Source organism: Cupressus sempervirens, chromosome 5 (assembly GCF_028749045.1).
Source record: "Cupressus sempervirens isolate cs-2001-9-10 chromosome 5, ASM2874904v1, whole genome shotgun sequence".
In the NCBI taxonomy this organism is placed as follows: domain Eukaryota; kingdom Viridiplantae; phylum Streptophyta; class Pinopsida; order Cupressales; family Cupressaceae; genus Cupressus; species Cupressus sempervirens.
This window is the reverse complement of record NC_143122.1, coordinates 551,235,529-551,263,139: the sequence shown is the minus strand read 5'-3', so window position 1 is coordinate 551,263,139 and position 27,611 is coordinate 551,235,529. Positions and strand designations below refer to the sequence as shown.

The 27,611-nt window shown below is 35.6% G+C and overlaps 1 protein-coding gene across 3 annotated transcripts in view; it reads right to left on the bottom strand.

Annotated features, from left to right (window-relative positions):
- Nucleotides 1–27,611, bottom strand: part of LOC149557122 (zinc finger (CCCH type) helicase family protein) — a 289,450-nt gene that overhangs the window by 122,847 nt on the left and 138,992 nt on the right. For all 3 annotated transcript variants that reach the window (XM_089831842.1, XM_089831844.1, XM_089831843.1), the window contains exons 6-7: nt 1,774–1,920; nt 1,469–1,649 (exon numbers count right to left, since the gene is read on the bottom strand). In XM_089831842.1, coding sequence (XP_089687968.1) covers nt 1,469–1,649; nt 1,774–1,920 — 328 coding nt within the window. The remainder of the gene's footprint in view (nt 1–1,468; nt 1,650–1,773; nt 1,921–27,611) is intronic.

Sequence of the window (27,611 nt, the reverse complement as noted above, 5' to 3'; positions counted from 1 at the left end):
CATTAATTTATTCATCATTTTCAACACATAGGCTGCCAATTTTCTAACTTTTTTCTTTGAAGAGATTGAATCTATTTTTAATAATAATTCGTCTTAATTCTTTTTTCAGCAGCGTACAATTCTAATAAGTAATCAAAGTTTGAAGTTATTAATTGCAATCTAGAAGTTTTCCTTGACACTTGCCAGTTGAGGAATTTTTTTTTGTGTTGTAATATGCTATAATACATCTTGCATCTGAGTTTTGGATTTGGGTAAATAGGCCTTGGTCCAGCAGAACCAAAAGCACAGAGGATTTGATCCAATCCTGTCACGTTGGCCAAAATCAGTTAGATACCCAGGATCGAGCAGGCAAGGCTCGTAGGTTTCTAACCAGCGATTTTGATAACCAACAGTCCCAACTTCTTCCAGGTATCTTCTGGTAGGACATTTACCCCTAAAACTCCGCCCACAATTGTGTCTAAGAGGATATAACTTTAATAATTTGACTTAAATAATTAAACCCCTGATAATTTCCCATATGAACTTATCAGAATAATCTATCTACTTTCTAAGTATAGATATGATGTCGATTGATCACCTCAATGACTTAATATAAACAGTTAGCATGACCAAAGCTGCAAAACATCCAAGTGAGTTACAAAGTAGCAAGTGTGAATCAAAATGTCATGAATGATCTCCAAAAGACACCACAAATTGAATAGGACACTAAGCTGAATAATATTGAAATAAGCACCAACATTTGGGCACATTACAGTGTGAGATTTCTAGAGTGTAGTGGAATATGAAACCCAGATATTAACTGTGCCAGGATGTGCTGTGAAATAATCTCTTGTGAGTAAGAAAATAGGTTAAATTAGATCTGCAAAAAAAAAATTGCCATGGTTCATTTTACCTTAGCACAAAATCTCTAAAATATAGAATACATTATCTTTGCATTAGAGTCATATAATGATATATGTGGTGAAGAGTAGATCCAAGCCAAAAGTGAGTAAAATTTCATTGCAGACAACATAAATGGCTAAGTGTTAGATCTATTCTGATAAAACTCTATAACAACACAATAAGCTTCTCTGTATATGAATGACAGCAGCCAAAATTTAGAAACATTTTCCCTGCATTCTTAGTACAAAAATATTAATATTTAATAGAATTACATCTTATACAGAGAGCTTAATGATCATTTTCAGAACATTGTTAAAAAGCAGTTATCTCACCCCATGTAACTTAGCCACAGATAATTGCAAATTCTGAATATGCCAAATAAAATATATGTTTACCAGGAAGTGTTATTATATCCAAAGTATATGGTAAAGATTCAAAAATAAAGGAAAAGTAGTGAAGTCTCTGCCCATTAATATTGCAGTTCACTTAGCTAAAATTACATGTTGAAAATAGTCACAAGAAAGATTTACAATGAAAAAGTTATCTTTGATTTGCAGTTCACAAAAAATGTTCAGGGCATCATTACCTTTAGGATCATTTATTGCTTTTGATTCAGCACAGTTGATCATAATGACCTGCTTCCTCAATGATAGTTTTTGCATTGCAGGTGTTTCGTATTTATCAAAACTATCATATACCAATCGTGAAACCAATCTAAAAACTTCCCCATCACAAGTACGACCTGTTCTTCCTTTGCGTTGATCTGCCTATTTGAACAAAGATACCAATAAAAATATGTTGTCAACAACACCCTCCACATAGATTATTGGTTCCTCAATGCCAATGTTAATATATATAATATGGAAAAGAAAATATGAATGCCATATACACCTGAGATTTTGAAACCCAAACCAGCCTTGATACATCTTTTTTGATGCTCCTATTCCAGTATATTTCTAATGATCGACATGAGTCAATAACATAACGCAACCCAGGAATTGTCACAGAAGATTCAGCAATATTTGTTGCAAGTATTACCTGCATGAAAAAAATCAAACTCGAAAGACTAAGACCTGACATTTTGAAGATTGCATTTATCTTTAATGGGCACTGTGCTATTCTTCATATTATTCACATGAATCACATAATGCACACTATGGAATCAAACATAAAAAGCAATGCAATTATTTTCTAATGATCAGCTTAAGTAAATAACATAATGCAGAAATCCTCACAGTCAATTCACCAATATTTAATGCAAGTATTAACTGTATGAAAAAACCAAACCTCAGGCCCTAACATCGAGTACCATGCTATTCTTCATGCAACTTACACGGTTAACGTGTAACATCATGTTTTCTATTAATATTGTTTTACCTATGGTAAAAGACATCACACTAGAAACATGCATTCATTTTCAGGGTACTCCATATCAGAAAAAGTGTCATAATGTTAAGCTCAATGAAAAGGCTTAATATTACATATAAAGCAAACTATTAATTCAAATTCAACAAAACATTTTAGAGCCTATATGCTTGTAGTCAATTTTGGGATGTCATATGAATGGTAGATATCAATCCAAGAACAGCTAATTGTTAAGGTTGTCTCTGTTCGTTCACACGTATGAATGAGTACAACTGCATATTTGGATATCTCCAAAGTTGAGCACATATGTTATTTTGAATTTGATAAGATTGATAAAATCCTAAAACTATCTAATATGTGGGCTAACATTAAGCAGACTTTTGTTAAGGTATCTGTTGTGACCTTTTCCCACATCATCCCATTGCAAATGGGGACCGACTCTTTTGCTTAGGTTTTAGTTTTGGCTTTGAAGTCTTCTCCTTAGGAAGTGAACAAGTCATTAATCTTGGTCTTAGACCCAAGATCAAGAAATTGAAAGCAAAATCGTAATGGGTTTCTCAAGATTAGAAGTTGTCAAGAAAGTAGTTAAGGAGCTGTCAAGGTGATATGAAGAAGTTATCAAGGTGAAAGGAGCATGAAAGATGAAGCAATTTGGAAATATGAGCCATCACAATCCAAATTTAAGATGGAAATGATAAGGTGGAAATCAAAGCTCAATAGTTAACTAAAGCCAAGAGAAAATTTATATGTCCTTAGTCAAAAAATACAAGAACTTCAAATAAGTACAAATGAAAAGAGGAGAAAACATGTCCATTTCCAAGTACACAGTGTAATTCCACCCAAGAGGTGTAAGAGGACTATTGAAGATCCAAAGAATTTTGGAATTGTAAGATATTTGGATTGGAGGTGAGTTTTCTTGTTTGCAAGTTAGGTTTCGAAGAAGTGAAAATGAAAAATCGAAAGAAAGGAAATTTCGAGCAAAGAAAGTGAAATTCTTAAATGAAAATACAAAATCTAAATGAATTTCAAGTGGAAATCAACGGGTCTGAAATCATTCCCAGCTCCTATTAGAAATTCCAACCTAGCATTTGCTCATTTCCAGCTTACTCTTAAAATTCCACACAAGTCTTAATCTGTAATGTCCCCGTTTTTGGCAAGTCTATGCAATTGATGGAGTTAGCTCATCATAGCAACCCTCGTGAACTGACAGGGTGTTTTGGGGGTCCCAGTTGTGGACTTACTATTTTTAGTAAGTCTATTTTTGGCAATTTCTATTTTTGGCAGTGCAATGGGTGGCTTTGGGCAGTTGGTCGTCACCTATAGTAAATAAGGTTAATAATTGCACGAGCTTTTATTTATTAAAAAATTATCAAGTTGCACTATTATAATGAAATTTATATTGTTAGAATAATGACATTAAGAGATATTTCTAAAAAGTATGTTGGTAAGTTTCAAGTGTTGAGTTCTTTTGGGAAACTTCAACAATTTCTGAAGTGGAGTTTTTTAGGAAACTTTGGCCAACGAATGATTATAAATGAGGGCTCATTTCATTGGGAAAAGCTCGCTTGAATATATATTTGTTTTTGTTTCCTTTGTGCCTTTTCTTGAGTTCTAAATTGTACGCCCTAGCTGAAGTATAAGGGTTTATGAGTTTCCGACGATTGTCTAAAGTCATTGCTGATGTATAGTGATTTCATACAACTAATAATCTCCCAGACTTCAGACAATCATCCGAAACTCAGAAACCCTTATACTTAAGCAAGGGCTTACAATTCAAAACTCAAGAGAAGCCACACAGGAAACAAAAGCAATTATATATTCAAGCATGCTTTTCCCAATGAAATGAGCTCTCATTTATAATCATTCGTTGGCCAACGTTTCCTTAAAAAACTCCACTTCAAAAATTGTGGAAGTTTCCTAAAAGAAATCAACACTTGAAACTTTCCAACAGAATTTTTAGAAATCTCTCTTAATGTCATTATTCTAATAATATAAATTTAATTATAATAATGCAACTTGATAATTTTTCGATAAATAAGAGCTCATCCAATTATTAACCTTATTTACTACATGTGACGACCAACTGCCCAAAGCCACCCACTACATTGCCAAAAATAGACTTGCTAAAAATAGTAAGTCCACAACTGGGACCCCCAAAACACTTAGTCACCAGATTCACGTATTGGACCCCAGATCCAAATTCAAGTCCGATCCGGGTCCAGATCTACACGTGGATCCGAGTAGGGTCTGCGATCCTACCTATGGATCTGTCAGGATCCACGGCCCAAGGATCCCGACGGATCCATAGACAAAATCAAGCATCCAAGCACGAATCCACAGCAATACAAGGCACAAAAACATAAAATCATGAATGTGAATGTTCTAATTTTCTTTATAATCATGAAAATAGATCAATTATCAAGTATACTAGATTCATAAATGCATACTAGAATCATAAATTCATACTATGAAATGATTTCTCTTAGTTTTTAGTATATATAAATACATATCTATATCTATATTTATATACATAAATCCTCCACAGATCATTACTGGGGAAAACAAAATCCCGAATCCACGAATCCGATTCGCATACCCGATTCATATTCGTTTCATGAATCGACAACTAAGCCAAAACACCCTATCAACCCATGATGGTCGCCATGATGAGCTAACTCCATCAATTGCATAGACTTGCCAAAAACAGGGACATTACATAATCTGATTCCAAAACTTACCTTCTATTATGCCTTTGACGTTTTTCTTCATCCTAATGATGGGATCACGGAATATGATCCAACAATTGAAACGTTGATGATAAAAACACACAAAATCAAATCCAAAAATCTATGAAAATAAAATGATTCCCAACTTGTCATTCAATATACTCGCAAGGCAAAATTAATTTCCAATTTACCTATTTAAACCCACCCTCAAAGGATATCAAAATTTTGAGGTCAAATGAAACGGAACAAAATATTTTGTTAAAATTGAAGTTTGATGGTTAAGGAAGAAATTTCAACAGAAAAAGTGTGAAGTCAATTAAGAAACCCAATGTTTTGCAATATAAAATTTGAAATTTTCCCAAATCCTAAATCATTTCCAGCTCCATGTCTCAAATCTGCCCTAGGAAACAAGAAGAAATTCAAAGTTTAAAATGATAAAGACAAAGATTTAATTGATCAACCATTGAGAAAATGTGCAGTGAGACTTGAAACAATAAGTTCAACTTTGGAGATGAAATCGGATTGCATGTTGCTCATTTACAGCTTGACGTCAGAATTTTGACCAACAACGATATTTTTAGTGGCGAATCTTCGCCAATTGGCTATTCCGTCTCTTTGGGAAATCACGATTTAGCTAATAAAACCTACATATGGGATCAACCATGTCGCCAAGATATTAAATAATTTGGGTTAAAATCCAAGGTTAATCGCTTATTAGTTTATACATAATTGGTCCCAAACCTCGGTCCAATCACCAATGTAATCTACATTTAAAACACAAATATTTTAAAATTTTCGCCAACATTTCCGTAATGTTTTCTTATTGGACAATATTATTTCGCCCTTAAAATAAGATAACATTTTCTCTCGGGTTGAGCATCGCCTACCATTTTATTGACATATGTCTTTAATTATCCCTATTTAGGCAACTATTTTATGTTTTAGTCTTTGGGACACATGTCCTAATTCCGGGAAGATTTAGATTTTATGGTATGCCGTTTAAAATTGGGCCCGAAATAGAGCTAAAGCCATTGATCTATATTGCATCAATGGTCCAAATTAATTCCTTTCACCATAAAATGACAACATTAAAAGTGATGACAACGAAATTGGCAATAAAAAAGGGTACATTATTAATTGAATCTTAATGGATTAGCATTCTACAAGTACACTATATAATGTACACTTGGCATGTGGGCCATGGACCACTTGTGACTATAAATTCACCAAAAAAATAAATAATCTCTCTTTGGAAACCGACATATTATCCAATTATATTAATATTTTGTGTTATATGAAATAATTAATTCACCTCTTACATTATAAAAATATTTATGACCAACAAAAAAAATCGCCTACATTTATTTGTGTACCAAAAAAAATAAAATTAATTCGCCATAGCTATTATTAAATTTTGATATGGAAAGGAAAATTTCGCCAATAGAAAATAAATCTCTCCCTTGCCTCGAATGAAAAAATCGCCATCAATTAGAAATTTTTCATGCATATAAAATGTTGAATTCGCCAACATTTTACATATTTTTCCTGGGAGGGGTTTCTTAAAGTTATCCCTGTTGGCCAAACATCTTGTTCATTCAAGCTTGTTGTCAAAAATTCCACCAAACATGAGATGCATTTCCAACTTTCTATTGAGAACCTTCTTGAGGATTAAAGTCATTTCCAGCTAAAATGGCAATTTGCGTCCTCCTATCAAGCCTTGCATTTCAAGCTTATGCATAAAATCGCCCCCATAAAGGATGTTGACCTTTTGAAAAATTAATAGGCAACAAAACAATGATAAGGGTCAGCCTTCCTCAACTCAATAGACATGACTATTCATCAAACCTTATGATGCTGTATAAGGTTGTTAAAGGAAAGCATTTCAAACACAATTCAAATAATCAAAAGCAAAACAGTGGCACACCTTCAATGTATCTGATCGAGGCAAATGTGAGGGCAAGGATTATCAAGCACCAAGAATTTTAAAAGATTATGCAACGGTAATTGTATACTCAACAATGAAAGCAAAGTTTACAATGTAAAGGCAATTACATTAAAATGTTTCTAAAAGAAACAAACGTAAAAGGAAGAGGGAAATATAAAATACCTAAACTAACTAAGATGACCATTAAAGAAACATTACAATTATTTGGGACCCTCCCTTAATGGTCAGTTCAATAACAACCCTACCAAAGACGTAATTTGCAAACCTCTTAGTCACAAATGCCTAGAATACTGCCCCCTTCTATTCATGCATGCATAGAAAAGGCTGTCCCCTTCTCTCCAAAATGATTTGCAAATGAGTCTGCTGCTAAGACCATCCCTTACAAACTACTATGCTTCCAAACTAATGTTTGAAAAAAGACTGTCCCTTGTCAGAGACACCGAGAACAACTTCTCAATCTGAAACCATAATTTTGAGGAGAAAATCAGCAAACTGGAACCACTTTTAAAGAACAGCCACAATTCTGTGAAAAAATAGGCAAACCATTGTGCAGACCATTACTGTAATGACCTAATATTAAACAATATAAATATATAGAATTTATCATTTCTTTACTTAATACATGTAGACAACATTAATCAATATTAATAATACTAATAGACATCAATAATACTAAGCCAATAATATGTAAAATTTTGCATGGAAGAATAAAACTGGATGTGGGTTTTAATTTTTGGCTTTATTTTGGAGCAGAGCATGGTGGTTCAAAGATGTTCATCTGAAGCAGGTGCTGATTAAGGATTTTTTTGGCTGCTTCTTCCAGCTGGCTCGACACCCACCTTATTCTCTACTGACGTGTGCTTCATAAATGGTGGGCATTCCTATATGCAATGGAACTAGTTGCAGTTCTCGTGGTGACTGGACTATCTTTTTGGGTACGCAAACAGAGCAACTGACATCATCGGCACTTGTGGACAGGAAGATTTTGGTTATGGTTTGATCGAGGTAATGGTATCAGGCATTGTTAATACAAGGTGTTGATAACTACATACATGGTTTCGATTTGCAATAGCTTAAGATCATATCAATATTATTTTATGTTGCTATTAATTAGTATCTCTATCTGTTTTTGAGGGTGTTATGTTATCTTTGAGCTGATTGCAATGTACACCCAAATTATAAAGGTATTTTGTGCTCAAGGGATATCAAATATGTCAATGAAAATTCTCTCTCTGGTCTCTCTTATTTCTCTTATTTCTCTTTCGTCTTTAAAAGAAAAACCACATTGTGCATAAAGTTGCTATATAAATAATAATAATATTCATCATTGAAAGTTCAATAATAAATAATGTCATTTACCATTACAACTATTAGTAAACAACTAATCTTAACCAATGAATGCAAAAATATAAATGATAAAAAGGCAGGATCCTACAACGCATCGATAAATTGCAAGCCTCTCATCGGGGAGGTCTTGGGTTTGAATCAACTCGAGATTAACACATAATGATAATTAATAATAAAATGAATAATAAATAATCTAGGCTTCAGCCGATTATCTATCAAATATATATAATTGATAAATATAAATATGTAAGTAGTGGACCAAATATTTGACTACAAGTGTATTAACAAAACATAATTAACATATAAGATAAAGAGATGCATTGAATCTCCATCCTTAGAATATAGGCAGCACGACTAATGAGTTACGGTCTCATAATAGATATATAAGAAGAAAAGATATATTGAAATGGAGGACATTCATATAACCATCAAATGAGAAGAGGTGTTATAAAAAAAGACAAAAAGAAAAGACACTTCAATCTTCTTAAAACACGGAATTAAGGCTGATCTCCTACATATGCCAAGTAGAAAATATAATTAACTTAAAAGAAGTGGAAAGTGAATAAAATGGAGTAAGCAGTAATTTAAGAGATTATATACTTTTCCTTTGAAAGGATAAGGTGAAGCACATACGAATATAGAAAGGTATGAATATGTTTTATTTATATATAAAATGGAAAAAGAATTATAAAGTGGAAAAAACCAAATATGTTTCATTTATATGTTACTTTATCTTTATACGAAATAAGAAAGTATGTTATTTCATTATTATAAAAATAAAGAATTGTGCTATATATATATATATATATATATATATATATATATATATAATTACATTTAAAATCAATATAAATTTAAAATAATATATTAAGATTTATATTTAGTAAATAATAGAAATTTATATAATTATATTTAACAATTATTTGATATTGTGTTTGTTAAATATAAAGAGTTAATTGATATATTATAAGATATTAATATAATTTCTTGTGGATCTAAGTAATTGATTAAAACATCCGTAGTGCCAATATAAGGACTGCACTCGACTCTATATGAATGGATAGTGCCAATATAAGGCCTGCACTCATCTCTATGTGAATGGTTGTGTGCCAATGTAGAGTTTGAGGTCATTTTTATATGAATGACTAGATGGATTCTCATAGTGCCATTGCAGGATGTGAGATCCTCGTATAAATGGCCATTTTGCTAGTGTGAGAGATGAGTAACTCTGTATGAATGGCTAGATGAGTAATAATGAATCCTCATAGTATTAGTGCTAGAAGTGAGATCCTCGTATAAATGGCTTTCTTGCCAATGTGAGAGATGAGTAACCCTGTATGAATGGCTAGATGAGAATTAAATGATGGCCAAAATATTATGATGATGTTAACATATGCATATGTAAACCTTAAGGAGTGTACTCTACAAAAGACGATAAAATAACTAAGGGTTAGGAAACCCAATATAGAGATGTATTTAATGTTCTGACATTAAAATAGAGGGTAGAATTGTAAGTTTAGATTTATTATTGTTTAATTCTAACATTTATTTTGTAGATAATAATTGTCCCAAGCTAACCCTAGTAGTGGGGACATTACAATCACACTAGGAACTCTAGGAGTGGTCCAAAACAGCTACAAGAAAACACAATATTTTGGAAAAAAATCACCAAACCCTTGATATGATGATAAGTTGGTTTAGGAAAAAATACAAAAAACCCTAACAATGGTGTTTTGAGGAAATTTTTAATTTATGAAACCTTACAATAATTTTTACGGAAAAATTTTTAAAACCTTGTAGTAATTTTTTTATGTAAAAATCATTTTTAAAAAGAAAGGGGAAAAAAGTAGAAATTTAAAACACCAAAGATGATCTTTAAAGAGAAAAATTGAGATCAAAACCAAACACGGTCTTTAAAAAGAAAAATCAATCAAAACCTACAATAACTTTTTTGAGAGAAGACTTTGACACCTAATAAAAAAATTAAGAAAAAAAATATAAAACTCATCCTAATTTTTTTCAAAAAACCCACCACTACTTTTTTTTTTATGGAAAAAAATAGAAAAACCAACATATATTTTTTATGACAAAACTAAGAAAAGCAAACAAAAAACATCTTCATTTATGCAAAACAACCTAGGTCATGGCAGAAGGAAACCAAAAGATTACTATCGATTTGCCTCTGATTGGCACAAAAGCCCTAGCCGCAAGTTCTGAGGAGCTAGGTAGATTTGAAAGAGCAAGAACAAGTCACAATTTTGACAAAATCAAGCAGAAACCTTCAAGAAGGGTGGTTGTCATGACTTTTCTCGATGCAACAAAACATGGGTTTTTTCAAACCCTCAAAAGGAAAACTTGAATATGTCAAAACAAACAAGGAAAAAGCCTCGTTGAATCCTAGCCATCATGTACTAGGATTTGCAAAAGTTTCACATAAAAAAATGTATCAGAAATCATGAAAGCAAATTGCACCCAAACTACACAAAAATGGCATGCAATCCTTCTTTGGACGGAGGTCCAGATTTCCCAATGCAAAACCCTTGAAGAAATTTTTGATATTTGCCCAAAAAACAGCCATTTAAAATGCTCTAGCCAAACACAAGCTCAAAAATAGACAAAAATCAGATTTGCTGTTGGTAAATCTAAATAAAGGCCTGAAGAATAAACCAGCAGAGGTTCTGAGGAAAAATGACCCTTCAAAGTTCAAACACATGAATAGAAAACCCTCAGAAAAGGTCCTTAAAAAAATGCCCACAAAAAACTCCTTTGAAAAAACTCACCAAACATTTTAACAAAAAACCTCCAAATGATTTTTATCATTAAAAGAGTCAAAAAAAAGTTATAGAAAAAAATTCTAGGTAAAAAGATGCTACAATTTTTTTCCAATTTTTGCCAAATCCTTGAAACCCCATCAACCCATTGTTATCATATATTCAATACTGAAAACAGAGTTTACAAAATATAGGTAAATACATTACGATGTTTCTAGGAGAAATATTACGCTATCTTAACAAATTAAACTCTCAAAATTGAGCAAATCAAGGGTGACCACTGCGCTAAACAGAAACAAATTGATCAGCCATGCAAGAAACCCCAGGTGCTAAAATCAGATCTGTAGATGCAAAACTAGATATTTTCTAAACTTTGATTGTGGCAAGAAGAATAAAGCATGTGAAGTGATAACAGGAATGTGAACAATTTCAGGCACTTGAAAGTTAAAAGTTACAAATTGTTTGCAATATTTTGATGTGAATCATTTCAATTCTTAAGAACGCAGGTTTTAATATGATTTTCCTACAAATAATTCTCTTTGTTTTTTTCAAGGAATGATGTTGATCAAATAAGGATGAAAGGAAGCTTTCAAAAATTAAGCAAGGAAGAGGAATGACACCAATGTGTTTGAGAGGATTATCTACATGTTTTCGAGTTCTTGAAAGGAATGAAAACCTGCAAGTATTTGATGGAGTTGAATTGTTTCACTAGTGCAAATGCTACAAGATAGTAAGATAAGATAAGAACCCCTGCTAGTTTTGACCCAAAACTACATCACAAATCCCACACACATAGCTAAAGTATTATGTCAAACACTTGCATAGACATAACAGTCGGAAACATTCACTTTTCTTTAGGGACATTTCATCAAACACTTTACATGTACTCATCATTTAGACATTTCAACAGGCAATTAGCTTGGGGCAATGCTTTCTATGCTCCAAAAAAAATGTTATTTATTCCAGGTTTAATGTTACCAATTTGGAGTTGATAATCCCATCCCCTCACCAAATGGAGATACGAAATAGATAATGCATTACAAATGCAAAGACTCCCAAAGATTCCATAGGATTGTTATATATCTTTGCAACTTGCTGTATACTAACGGATTCCTAAGAACCACTCTGCCCTTTTTTTCACAGAACGTAGAAGGAAATATAAGCAGGTCTGACCTCTGGAACGGCATGAGCAGATTCTGTTGAAGAGTCTTCGCTAAATTTACAAGATCCTACACTCAGAAAGACAGCCCAGCCTCTGTGTATCAATGAACTCGATGCTGAATCCACTTGCAAGAGTTAATTTGTTTGATCTTCAATAATGATTGGCCCTATTGTATATGTCTGAAACAACAGCCAATACAATATCCCATTGCCACAAATATATCCCTGTTAACCAGCAAGACACGGCTCTATCAATACTCCCATTTGCAAATAACAGCAATACCAACAGATCTCACAAAGTAATATGGCAGTGCTGAAATTAGATATGATGTTATGAAGTCTCTGACTCTAAGACAGGTAAATGTTGTCATCCAGGAGACATCCGTTGATGAGCTTCCTCCAAGAGAGAGAATTAGTAATTACACATGATACACTATGTTACAAATCCTTACTTGGCAAGCCCAAAGTCTGGTCCCATTCTTGCAAAAGTCTGTCCAAATTTTGTTAGACGAACCCGACACAACTTTTGCAGTTTCTATGGCAAATTGCCAAATTTGCAGCAGAACCCAGGCTGAATATTACCAAAAAATGGAGTTTTTTTACTTTGTTAAAGTTTTTTTTGGTCCATCTTAGTCAGTCCAATCCTCCAACCCTAAAATAGACCGCTAAAAAGGCTACAAAAAGAAAACATATGCTATTTGGACTAAAACACTAATATATATATATGGTGTATACTGCTATGTTGCTTTACTATTATCATAGTAGTGTATGAACTTATTTTCTGTTGCATACATATAGATACATACATACATACATACATACATACATACATACATACATACATACATATATATATATATATATATATATATATATAAAACATTCGTTTTTGTATGGACCCAGCCCAAAATAATCTTGAACGAATTTCGAACCCACATCTGAACCCAAATCCGAACCAGCAACTTAGCTAATACAAAATAAAGTTCAAATGGTTAGACCCAATGTCTCAATAATATGCAGTTGGCTCTCACGCACACCGAAATAACATATATATATTTCGATTTCTGAATTTATAAAGATCCCATTAACTTATAACTTTGAAATATTAATTTCCAATAGCCATGAATTACTCTTCCTCCACCAATATATAGATCTCTAATTGATACGCCAAAATATTAATAACAACCATGTCGCATATATCTTTCTGTTTACAGTAGTGTTCACCTAAATATCAAATATGATTTTTTCTATGCCATCTATAGAAGACACATTAGGCATTAGGCCCCCACTGACTTTTCAAGAATAGAATGGCCTTAATCATAAACTTACAAAGGGAATATTTATCTTCTATTACACAGATTATAGATCAAAATATTGTTGGTAAGACAACCTATCGCGATACGTTACAGCCGGAAATAATATAGGTAACTTTATCATGCAAAATATCGCTGATATTTTATGATTTTATCGCAGAGAAAAACTCAACTTATCATCGATATTTTAGCGATAATTGCCAAAATATCAGCCCGGTCTGCTAATAGGGACTGATAAAACAAAAATCATTCATTTGACATTTTCTAATTTGCAAAGTGGTGTTTGGGAGAGGAAAAAACAGATTGAAGGAGAAAAAACATGATTAGCAATGTTTTAGAGCAATCTGTTGTGGATTTGAAGTAGACTCAAATAGAGTTTTCAAGCGAAAACAGATTCAAAGTAAGTTTTTCAAATTATTATATTTGAAATCATTTGTCTTGTCTTGGTTGCATCTAAGTTTATACAAACTCTTTAAAAACATTTCCAATGTACTCTAAATTGTTTTAGAGCATAATGAACAAGATATAACACCAATTTTTAGCAATCTGCATAAAAATTCATATTTTTTCTCAAGAAATTCAAATTTTCTTTAAAGTCTCAAACCTAGACACTTTTTTTTTTCAGGGTCCAACACAGTTTAAAATTATTTAAAGCTTTAAACTAATTTAGTTTGTTTGCTAAATTTATTTATTAAAATAAAGTATATTAATTTGTTGTTTCAATTTGTATGTGTAGATTGAAATTTCATTAAAATGGCAAATAGGGATACATCCACAACTCGATCAATTGCAAGGTGTGTTAGTGCTCCAATAGATGAATGTCCATTTTGGATATGTAGGCATGCATCCTAAAGGGGATAGAGATAAGGCTTGGAAATATTGCTTTGAAGGACCCAAATTTAATACTGTGATTTGCATAAAATGTGTTATTTGGTGGGGGCATGTCTCGTTTCAAATACCACCTGGGAGGGATCACAAAGCATGAGGCAAGGGTTTTTTACAACAACACAGAAATAATAAAAAGAGAGATGAATTTTGTTACATCCCAATTTTCGACTCAATTTAAAATGTTCATATAGCTGTTGAGGTTCACATGAAGTCAATTGACAGTTAAATTTGTTATAGTCCTACGAAACGGTAAGATGGTTAGTCGTTATGATTTCATATGAAGATAACATGCTAGTTGATTATTTATCATGAATTCATGGAATTGAAAAGGTGGTTAGCCATTATCATTATTCGTGATTAATAACTTGTTATGGTAATATGATTTAACTGTGGAGAATTTCCTTGTAGGAAGCAAGTCAAAGGGGTCGAAGCATTGTCAGAAAAGAATTGGGCACAGCATCATCACCATCACTAGGCAAATAGGTATGAATTGTAAATCATCATGGTTGAGGACCTAGCGACTGCATAACAGGAAACACACATTAGACACACATAAGCTATTAAATAAACATTTAAAATATTAACTTTGGCTTTTGGTTGACTTTTCCACCACATCATTTTAATACATATTTATGTACGTACACATGGATATAAATTAAAGATGATATCATAATATTATTCTTATACAAGATTTTATCTATTTAATACATACATTTAAATGCATGTACAAGAAGATAAAATAAATCTTCCAAGAAGAAACATGTATTTAGATATACATATTTATAAGGTAAGACTTTGGATAAACATTTAATATGTGCCATGTTAATAAAATATATTTACGTCCGAGTAAATAAATATGTTTATATTATTCTTTTGCTTTGTAACCTTTCAAATTCTTTTCCTTATTTATTCAAGTCTTTACTTGAAACCGAAATGTACATTTGGCATATTGGCGTTCAAAAAGCCAAGTTCTTTCTTTTGAGTTACGACTTCTTGGAAGCCAAAAAGTTTTCGAATACTTCTTTATAATATGAAGCCGTGAGAGACCATGGGCACCATATTTTTCTACCCAATATCTCACCATATTTTTTCTAACCAATATCTCACCATATTTTTCTACCCGATATCTCACCATATTTTTCTACCCGATATCACTGCAATATATACCTAATAACTCTATGTTTTTCCTTGCAATGATTTGCCATTTCATTAGTATTTATACTAAAGACGTGATTGATAATCACACAGAGATTTGTGCTTGAAGTAAATTCCGTGAAAGAACTAAATATTAGCGTCGAGCAAGACTCCATTTTATTTCCAAATTTTACCTAGTTATGTGGTTGTCCATTTCCAAAGTATTGCAATATGTTTTATTATCAGATATTACTGCATTTTGAATATTATAGCAATAAGATACAGTTCCAGATTTTGATGCAAATCATCTTCGTTTAAAATATCAACAATTAGTCCCTCTCTAAGACAAAACTGATTATGATGAATAAAGGCCAAGTATCTATGACATGATATCATATTTTATTTATGTCATTGAAAGTTAGAATCAAATGTTATTTATTATGCAAGTCTTAAGATTATATTCTCAAGTCACAGAAATGTGATTTGCTGAAAAACATGTAGCATTCTTATATCAGTTGAAGATCAACAGAAAGAGCTGGTTGCTTTGAGATTCAAACACCTAGGACTCACCCGGCTGTATAGCCAAGGAAAAGGGTGAAGAGCTGAGATAGAAATCTACAATAACATGAAACCGAATCAGATGTGACATAACAATGTTTATCATTTTTAAAAGGAATCATTTAATAGCTCATGCATGATCATGTTTATTGTTTTCTTCTGTTGTCAAGACGAGGGGTGTGATTAGATACCAGGATGTTCAAAGGCTGACAAGGTGTTCCATGTCTTTTCTAGGTAGGGAGGGTCTTTCTAGTTAAAGAAAGTATGGGGGTAAGTTTAAGGTCCGTGGTTGAGTGGTTAAGCCCCTAACAATGTTTCCCCTCTCCGCAAGATGACAGGACGTGCATCAAATAAAGACAAGTTAAGCATCCAAATATTTATTGGCAACAGGTATTTTTACTTTTATGATATTTATACAAGTAGAAGATATGATGGAATAATTTATATCGTTGAATTCAATTATCTCCTTTGATGTAAGCAACCTTTTTCATCAATGCAATTAGTAACCAATTAAATTGAATGATCTTCCAACTGAAAATGGTATATATCTACAGGATTGTTATTTCAATATTTCATTAATAAGAATAATGATTATGAGCATATTTTCTAATCTTATGTTATTGCCATAGTTAGCAATAGGAAGAAAAGGAATGAAACAGAGGTATCTGACGCTCCAAAATGATACAGTGGTATTCGATGCCCTAAGTGATACAATGGTATCTAATGTCCTAAATGATCCAATAGTAATTAATGCTCTAATTAACCGATGGTATGTGATGCCCTAAATAATCCAATGATAATAGATGCCCTAATTGATACAACGATATGTGATGCCCTAATTGATATAGTGGCATTTGATGGTAATCGTCATTTGATTTTGATTGTAATGTTCTCAGTGCAGGGATCTGGAGTCGACCGATTTGAAGGCCATACAATATGTCTAGGGTAGGGGTCGTATGGAGTGAGATACACAGAAAATGGTCGTACAGAAGTTGTGTTTTAATTGTACTATGGACTAAGCAGCAAGGTGTACAATTTTGGAGGTCATACAGTGATCAAATGAGGCCGAATGGTGGCCGTACAATGATCTACGTTGGGCGTACGGTGTGAGGGAAGAGTTACTGGCCATACTGAAAGGAATTGTGTGTCGTATGGATGGTTGAGTTATGGTCGTAAATTGTTGGTGCTAGCTGTATGGATGTTTGATGCTGAACATACGGTTTGGTAGGAGAGGCCATACGGATGTGGGCAGTGCGGAGAGGAAGAGTGTTATGAGTTTGATGACCAGGTATACTAAGCCAATGGCCAGTATGGTGAGTGGATGGAGGATGTACTGAAGGTACAAGGTGTGGTGGAAGAATGAAGGTCGTACGGAAAGGAGGAAGGCAAGGATGACCATATAGGAGAAAGAATACTAGGGCCATAGGGTGGATGCTGCCAGGAATCACAGATAGGTAGGGAGTCGTACGGAATATGGAATGGATCTACACTTAGTGCCAGAACAATGCATTCGCTAATTAATACACAAACAACTTATTCAATTTGTGATCAGAAATATAAGTATATGTATTTGCAATAAAGATAGTGCTCCGATTTGCCAAATCCGAGCGAAGTATTAGATGCTACAACAGAATAGGGTGAGGGTGTAATATCCTCCCCTATTTTTTTTCCAAATAAAGAAACTTGCAAGCTACTTTATGATATCAATTAATTTGCTTAATAACTCAACATAGCATTTTTGTCAAACACTTGGCACGCATACTGCAATATATAGAAAAATCTGAAACTTCTTATTTGCCAATTAAATATTGATTTTTGGCATGTAAATGTGCTCATACAATTGTTTAACATGCTGCGACAAATATCAGTCTTGTATTCAACAACTACAATGCAAAAGTATAAAAATTTGACAAAAGAAACCTGGAATTAGTTGCTGTAGTATTTTTGCAGATGTAGTTGGCAGCCTTCCAAACCCCCAAATCAGCAAGAATAAACAATAAACTTTTTGCAAATACTGTTCACACATTGTAGCAAATTCACTATTCATGCGCACTGTTGCAAAACACTATTCATCCATACTGTAGCAAAACACTAAATGAAACCCAGTGTGTTTGGAAACACCGTTAATCCTCCTAACTGTGTCTTTCAACAGCGAAGAGAATGCTAGCAAAGAGGTATTCCGTCCTCCAAGCCCGATAATCAGATATCCAGCAACATAACATTAATCTTCATCCAAGCATACTTAAAAGAAGCTCTTCCATTTCTTTTATAGTGTTCTCACAAGAGCTCAATCCTTCGTTTTCTCAATGTGGGATAAAACATAACTCCCTTTATATAACTTATGTCTCCAATGTGTTATAAAATAAAGGGGACTCTTTTAATTTAAATATTTCCCACAAACTATAGTCTATGCATTAATAAAGTTAAATATTTAAATTTAACTTTATAAAATAGCTTTATCAATGCATAACAAATCTTATCAATGATAAACAGGTCTTCTTGTCGATTTTAAACAATTACCATCGACATACCACTGCCACTGGATGTCCGACCATGTCCAAGATGACTTACTGTAAATAGTAAGTTTGCCCAAAGTTGCCTCAAAACCCCTCAGAAAGACCTGCAACTGAAACTATCTAAGCCAAATGGCCTTTAAGTCCCTTTAATGTCCTGGTTAGCCTACGGGACCATGGAGAAATAGGCTAACGACAACATCATGCTATGAATGCTAAAAAGGGGACATTACAGTCTGCCCTTCTCAAAATTGCTTGTCCTCAAGCAATTTCAACTTTGGATGCTATAATATCTTCTCATTTTCCCAAGTAGCATCCTTCACTAGTAGATTCCTCCACTTGACCAAGTACTCCTTGATGATCCGCCTGTGAAGCACCCTCTCCCTGGAGTCAAGTATAGCCTCGAGAACCAAGATAAGCTTTCCCTCATCATCAAGAGGTGGCAATACTACTGAAGGCACCACATTGTGGCCCAATGCCTTCTTAAGGCGTGACACATGGAACACATTATGCACTTTACTGTCTGCAGGCAACTCCAACTCATAAGCTACTTCACCCACTCTCCTGATTACTTTGAATGGTCCATAGTAGCGTGGTTTCAATTTCTCTGGTCCACTCTTCTTGAGAGAGGACTGTCTATATGGCTGTAACATGAGGTACACCATGTCTCCTACCTCGAAAGACCTCCCAACCCTATGCTGATCAGCATATTGCTTCTGCTGATTTTGTACTTTTTGCAAATTTTCCTTCAAGGATCGCATAATGTCCTTACACTCCTGCAAAATATCCTTCGCCTTAGGCACCCTACTGTCCCCAAATAACAAATCCAAAAAATCAAGAGCATCATACCCGTACAGTGCCATGAAAGGGGACATTTGAATAGACATATGGAAAGAGGTATTATAGCAGTACTCCCCTAGATGTAGCCACTTCACCCAAGCCTTCTGCTCTCCTGCAATGTAGTTTCGAAGGTACCCCTCAACCCATTTATTCAATATCTCTGTCTGCCCATCAATTTGGGGGTGGTAACTGGTACTCGGAGTTAGCTATGTTCCACACAACCTGAACAACTCCTGCCAAAAGTGGCTCATAAACCTACTATCCCTGTCGCTGACTATGCTTCGTGGCATCCCATGTAATCTAAATACCTCTCGAAAGAATAGCTCTGCTGTCTGTACTACTGAATATGTGGACGAAATCGCAAAGAAATGTGCAAATTTCGTCAATCTGTCTACCACAACAAAAATACAATCCCGACCCTGTGCCTTTGGAAGACCTATGATAAAATCCATCGAAATGCTATCCCACTTCTTCTCTGGTATAGGTAGAGGTTGTAGTAAACCACCTGGAAAGGAATGTTCCTGTTTGTTCTGCTGACACACTAGGCACTCCCTAACGAACTGTAGCACTTCTGACTTAAGCCCCTTCCAAGTGAAGCTCTCTCTCACTTGCCGATATGTCTTAAAAAATATTGGATGTCCTGCTAATGGTGAATCATGAAATGCTCTCAAGATCTTTTCCTTCATGGCAGACCCAGGTACCAAATAAATCCTTCCCTTGTAAATGATTTGATCATTTACAGCAGTGTATCGACTATCCTAAATAGCTCCTTCAATAACACTAGATGCCCAACTATCCTTGGCATACTCTGCCAAGATCAACTCTATCCAATCATCCATGACTATCCCAACAGCAAGCAAATGAGGCCTTCTAGGTAAAGCATCTGCAACAATATTTTTCTTCCCTTTGACATAGACTATGTCAAAATCATAGGCCTGTAACTTACTCACCCATTTCCGTTGCCTGTCATTAAGATCCTTCTGTCCAAGGAAATGTTTCAAGCTATTATGATTTGTTTTTACTGTGAATCAGCTCCCTGCTAAGTATTGCCTGAACTTAGCTAGCACGTGCATGATTGCTAGCATTTTTTTGTCATAGATGCTGTAAGTTCTCTCAACACCTCGTAATTTCCTACTCTCATATACGATGGGATGTTTGTCCTACATGAGTACAGCTCCTACGCCCTCTCCCGAAGCATCACACTGCTGCTCAAAAGGCCTGGTGAAATCTGGAATGACTAAAATGGGACATGTACTCATCAGCTCCTTGAACCTGTCAAAACAATCCTAAGCCCTCTCTACCCACTTGAAACTGTCTCTCCGTGTCAAATCTGTAAGTGGTGCTACTATTTGTGAAAATCCCTTCACAAATCTGTAGTAGAACCCGCAAAGCCCAAGAAATCCCTTGAGTTGTGAAGTGTTCCTCGGCGGTGGCCAATCCAGAATGGCCCTAATCTTGTTTGGGTCAACCCAAACACTTCCTGCACTAATAATACGCCCTACATAGAGCAACTCTGTCATCCCAAACTCGCATTTACTCATCTTGGCATATAATGACTCCCTCTCTAGAATGTTGAGCACTGCATCAATATGCTTCAAATGTTCCTCCCAAGTACGGTTGCATATCAGTATATCATCAAAAAAAAATCAACACAAACTTCCTCAACTGATCTCTGAATACTCTATTCATACAGGACTGGAAAGTGGCAAGGGCATTAGTCAACCCAAAGGGCATGACTAAAAACTCAAAATGTCCGTAGTGGCATCTAAAAGTTGTCTTCTCCACATCCACCTCTCTAACCCGTATCTGGTGGTAGTCGGATTTCAAATCAATCTTAGAGAAGTAGCATGCACCGTGCAATTCATCAATAAGCTCATCGATGCGTGGGATAGGGTATCGGTTCTTGATTGTCTTCTTGTTTAGCTCCCTATAATCAATGCGCATCCTCATTGTACCATCCTTCTTCTTCACCAATACCACTGAAGAAGCGAAAGGACTCTTGCTTGGCCGTATGTGCCCCATGTCAATCAACTCCTTGATTGCCTTTTCTATTTCATTTTTATATCTCTTTGGATGGCGGTAGGGTGTGATGATGACTGGCTTAGCCCCTTCCTCTAACTCAATAACATGCTCGATTCCCCTATCCGGGGGTCTCCCTGGAGGTATCTCACCAAACACCTTAGTATGGTTATTAGTTCCTGTACATCAGGTGGATACTTTTGTTCATGCTGCTCTGTCATCTCAGGCATTGCTCTGAACTCTGTTGCCCACTGTACCTGATCATGTCTAAAGAAACTCTGCATCCGCTTGAGTGACACCACTCGAAGTCTCCCATCTAACAAACCTCTGAGCACTATCTTCTTACCATTTGCCTCAAACCTCATTTCCATTTTCTGGAGGTTAAATGTGAACTCTTCCAGAGACTTCATCCAGTTCATCCCAAGCACCATATCCTCATCACCAATGTTGACCACAAAGAAATCTCCTGTCATGTCATAATCTCCCAAACGAAGCTGCAAGTTGGAGATCTTCTTGGTACAGTCGATTTTGAAGCCATCGGCAACCATCACCTTAAATCCCCTATGCTCCTCTATATGTAGCCCTCTGCGTGACACAAACTTCTCATTAATGAAGTTATGTGTTGCCCCTGTATCAATGAGTGTCACAAATCTCTGTCCATCCAAAGTTCCCCTAACTCTGAAAGTGACAGCCTCCTGTATACTAGACAGCTGAGCTATCGTGCTATCACTGCGTGCTTCCTCATGTGAAGAATTATTATCATCTCCATCTGATTCTGATGACTACTCTGAATCTCCATCCACTGACTCTTCAGCTGAAAAGTACTCCATCTACTTAGCTTTTGCTTTCAATGAACACTTATGTGACAAATCCCAAGGCTCCCTGCAATGAAAACAAAGCTTCTTCTTCCTAAGATCATTAAGTGTCTCATTGTCCAACCTCTTACTTTCCTCTTTAGGTGGCTGAGCCTCTCTATGGAAAGGTTTCATGTCCTTATCTTTCCTCGAAGGGAAACTCTTTGCCTGAAATTTATTTTTAGAAGCTAAAGAGAAATCCATGTCACGAGCTTTCTTAATAGCTTCCTGCAAAGTGAGAGGGTTGAGAGCTTTAATCCACCCTCTCAACGGATCAGCTAACCCATCTATAAATAGAACCAATATCCTCTGTTCAGATACATCTGTTACTAACACTGCAAGTTTCTGAAACTCTGAAATGTATGTTTCCAATGATCCCAATTGTTTAAGCTGAGCTAACTCCTTGAAATGGAGTTCTGGATCCTTCCTGTCAAAAAGTTCAATCAGTCTCTCCGTAAACTCCACATATGATGTAATGTGTGCATAACCCATAGTGACCATACCATGATGCCACCACTCTGTGCTAACCCATCCAGGTTAATTGTTGCATACTTAATAGCTTCTTCCTCAGGCATAGGGTTCAATTGAAAGTATGTGTCAAGCTTTTGAACCCAAGCTCTTGCTGTAGACTTCCCCGAGCCATCATAATACGGTAACTGAAGTTTCCCTTCTTTCTTTCATAGCTCATAGTACTAATTCCTATCATGTCCATGTGGCATATGCTTCATCTGCACATCCATATACTCCCTAAAGGTAATTGCAGCAGTAAAATCTAGACCTCTAGCTTCCCAATCTCTCCTCAACTGGTCTTGTATATCAGTGATCTGGGGCTCTGGTACAGGCTGCTCTGGAGCTCTAGGAGGAAATGTGGGAATCATGGGCCTCGAACTCACTATCCTAGTTTGCTGGGGTGCATGACCGAAATTGCTCCCAACTTGTTCGCCTCCATTATGTGTCCCATCTTGATTATTACCATTCTGATTATTTCTTCGACCCACATTAGCATTCAACCCCATTTGACGAGCCATCATCTGCATCATAAGCTCCAATCTCTGACTCTGTTCCTATGCTCTCTGCTCTGCTATTCGCTGTCCCTATGCCAAAGTGTCTAATAACTGTAAGAATCTTTCCTCTCCCTGATCTAGACCGGCATTCCCGCCTCTGCCTAATCCTGTATTCCTGTCATCTCAGTCACCCATATTGTTGTCTTGATCAAATAATACCTCCTCTGTGTCTATATGATTGGGTTCTATGTCCACCTACACGGATGAACTAGACTGTTCGCTCTGCAGGTCTAAAATCCTATTTTTTCTTGCTCTGGTTTTGCGGAAATTATAAGGCCCCTATCGCATGCTCAAACATAAATGCTTTGATTTTAGTGTTTAGCATTTCGTCAAACACTTTCCCCTCTATCCGGCTGTTCCAAATTCCCTATAAGACCCCCATAGGATGGCAGGACTTATAGCTCTGATACCACTGTAATATCGTCCCCTATTTTTTTCCCAAATAAAGAAACTTGCAAGCTACTTTATGATATCAATTAATTTGCTTAATAACTCAACATAGCATTTTTGTCAAACACTTGGCACCCATACTACAATATATAGAAAAATCTGAAACTTCTTATTTGCCTATTAAATATTGATTTGTGCCATGTAAATGTGTTCATACAATTGTTTAACATGCTGCGACAAATATCAATCTCGTATTCAACAACTACAATGCAAAAGTATAAAAATTTGACAGAAGAAACCTGGAATTAGTTGCTATAGTATCTTTGCAAATGTAGTTGGCAGCCTTCCAAACCCCCAAATCAGCAAGAATAAACAATAAACTTGTTGCAAATACTGTTCACACATTGTAGCAAATTCACTATTCATGCGCACTGTTGCAAAACACTATTCATCCATACTGTAAAAAAACACTAAATGAAACCCAATGTGTTTGGAAACACCGTTAATCCTCCTAACTGTGTCTTTCAACAACAAAGAGAATGCTAGCAAAGAGGGATTTCGTCCTCCAAGCCCGATAATCAGATATCCAGCAACATAACATTAATCTTCATCCAAGCATACTTAAAAGAAGCTCTTCCATTTCTTTTATAGTGTTCTCACAAGAGCTCAATCCTTCGTTTTCTCAATGTGGGATAAAACATAACTCCCTTTATATAACTTATGTCTCCAATGTGTTATAAAATAAAGGGGACTCTTTTAATTTAAATATTTCCCACAAACTATAGTCTATGCATTAATAAAGTTAAATATTTAAATTTAACTTTATAAAATAGCTTTATCAATGCATAACAAATCTTATCAATGATAAACAGGTCTTCTTGTCGATTTTAAATAATTACCATCGACATACCACTACCACTAGATGTCCAACCATGTCCAAGATGACTTACTATAAATAGTAAGTTTGCCCAAAGTTGCCTCAAAACCCCTCAAAAAGACCTACAACTGAAACTATCTAGGCCAAATGGCCTCTAAGTCCCTTTAATATCCTGGTTAGCCTATGGGACCGTGGGGAAATAGGCTAACGACAACATCATGCTATGAATGCTAAAAAGGGGACATTACAGAGGTTTGAATCCCACCGAAACCGCACGAGCCAAATAAAGAAGATCTTTCAATTTCGAAATGGCGAACGATCTAGAACTCCAATAAGAATTCGCAGTACGTAAATATATAATCCAAAAGCATACCTAAAGACTACCTACAAGTTGAGCTTAAATACCCGTTGGAAAACTTTTCGAGGGTGTACAAAGATAGCCGACAGCAACACAAACTACGGAAACAAAATAAAAATAGGTCCAAGATATATTAAATCAATCGGCCCATTAACAAGGTTTAATTAAATATATTTATTTTATGACGGGGACATTACAGTCCTCCTGTCCCAAAATTTGTTTGTCCTCAAGCAAATGCACATCCAGTTCTAGGAAACCTTCCGTAATTAGCTCCTTTAGTTCCGAGTCAAGCATTAAGTAGATCTTCCCGCCGAAGCAAACGATGTCATCAATACCTTTGTATCTTTCATTGCGTACATGACCATCCATCAACTCACATGCAAAATTGTTCTTGGAATACTTAACCAATAGATGGGCCCACCAATTATCCAAGGAATATGGTGAGGTGTTGACTATCATGTTTTTACTTGCAATGTCTGGGACCAAATCCTGTTTAAAAATTGCCTCCATCTTCTTGATTATGACTTCCCTTGATCCTTTACTTGACATTCCTCTTAGTAGCACCTTCTTGCCCTCTGTCTCGAAAGAGATGTCCATCCTTTTGAAACTTTGGGTGTATTGGTCATGAGTTTCCAACCACTAAATGCCCAAAATGATATCAGTATCAACCAAATCTATGACAAAGAAATCATCTGCCATGGTATAGTTTCCCATGGAAATTTGTAGCTGTGGGATCACATGAGTGCAAGGTAACAAGGTTCCTCTTGCAACCTTAACCTCAAGTCCTCCATGCTCAACTACACGCAGGACTTTACTAGTGACCAAAGATGAATTGATGAAATTGAGTATGGCGCCACTATCAATCATGATTGGGACTCGTTTTCCGTGAAGTGTGTCGCGAACCCTGAAGATATCACCTTCAATCGATGTAGTGAGCGTAGCAATGCAACCCCTTTTTTGTATTAGGGCATTTATTCTCTCTTGCTGGGTAATGTCTTCATCAGTTGCTGCAGGTATTTGTCCTTCGTCGTCATCAAGCATCGCCTCAATGTAATGAATCTTTCCCTTCCCAAAGCAGTGATGACCAGGTCCCCATGGTTCTTTGCATGTGAAACAGAGTTTTTTCCTCTAGAGTTCTTGCCGAGAATCTTCCTCAATCTGAGGTTTCTTCTGATCTGTCTCCTTGTCCTTGTCTTCCTATGGGGATGGTGTTGGTGTAGCTACATGAGTTTTGGAGAAAGATGCGGCCATGTCATGCACCTTCTTAATAGCTTTGTTGAGTGCACATGGGTTGGACCTTTTGATCCAACCTCTCAAAGGCTCCCTCAACCCATCCATGAATAACACAATTCGGCATCTTTCAAAGATGTCTGTGACTAGTACTGACAGCCTTTGGAACTCAGTGATGTAGTTGTCTACCATGCCCGTTTGCTTTAGTTGAGCTAGATCTTTGAAGTTTAGCTCAGGATCTTTCCCATCAAAACGATCAATGAGTCTCTTAGTGAACTCGACATAAGAGGTCACTTGGTCGTGACCGAGAGTTACCAATCCATGATGCCACCACTCATGCGCCACTCCTTCCAGATGAAGTGTTGCGAACTTGATTGCTTCCTCTTCAGGCATTGGATTGAGTTGGAAATAGGTATCTGCCTTTAGGACCCATGACTGTGCGGTAATGACTCCAAATCCATCAAATGGCGATAAGTTTACCTTCCCGATCTTTCTCCTAAGATCATCATTAAAATAATTGCAATTTCCCCCGCCAGAATATCTCATTCTTAGATCAACATAATCTCTATAAGATATATCACCTTCCATATTCGCATTCCGCCAATCTTCCCAAAGTTTTTCTTGCATTTCCTCAAAAGTGGGCTCTCTTCCTTTGCATGGTGCTTTCGTCCTTGGAAGATGGGTATCGAGGATCAAGAGTGAGAGGGTTGAAAGTTTATCCTTCCCGAAATAGAATTGTCGCTATGCCCATTTTGTTCTCCTATTGTGTTTCCCTCGGCCAATTTTTGTAGAGTTTCTTGCATGAGCCTTTGGGTTTCATTGATTTGTATTTGATTTATGTTCAGCTCTCTTGAAAGATTCATGAATTCTATCATAGAATCTTGATGATCTATCATTCTATCAATAGGGTTATTTCGCCTTCTCCGTCGAGTATAAACTTGCATTCACTGCCACAAGCAGGCAGGATCAAAAGCTTTGATACCACTATAATGTTCCAAGTGTAGGGGTCTAGAGTCGACCGATTTGATGGCCGTACAATATGTTTAGGGTAGGGGTCGACGAAGTGAGATACACAGAAAATGGTCATATGGAAGTTGTGTTTGAATTGTATTGTGGACTAAGCAGCGAGGTGTACGGTTTTGGAGGTCGTACGGTGATCAAATGAGGCTGAATGGTGGTCGTACGGTGTGATGGGGCTCCAAATTTTAGCAAAATTTTAGCCCTAGGCATCATGGAAAAGACAGATATGCTTATACAATGATTATTCATATATTGCTTGACATCTTTCAGGAAGAGCCTGTAAATATAAGAATGTGATATAATGATCAGAATGGGAACATTTTGTGTTGTTGAAGACAATTCAGTTTCCCCAGAGA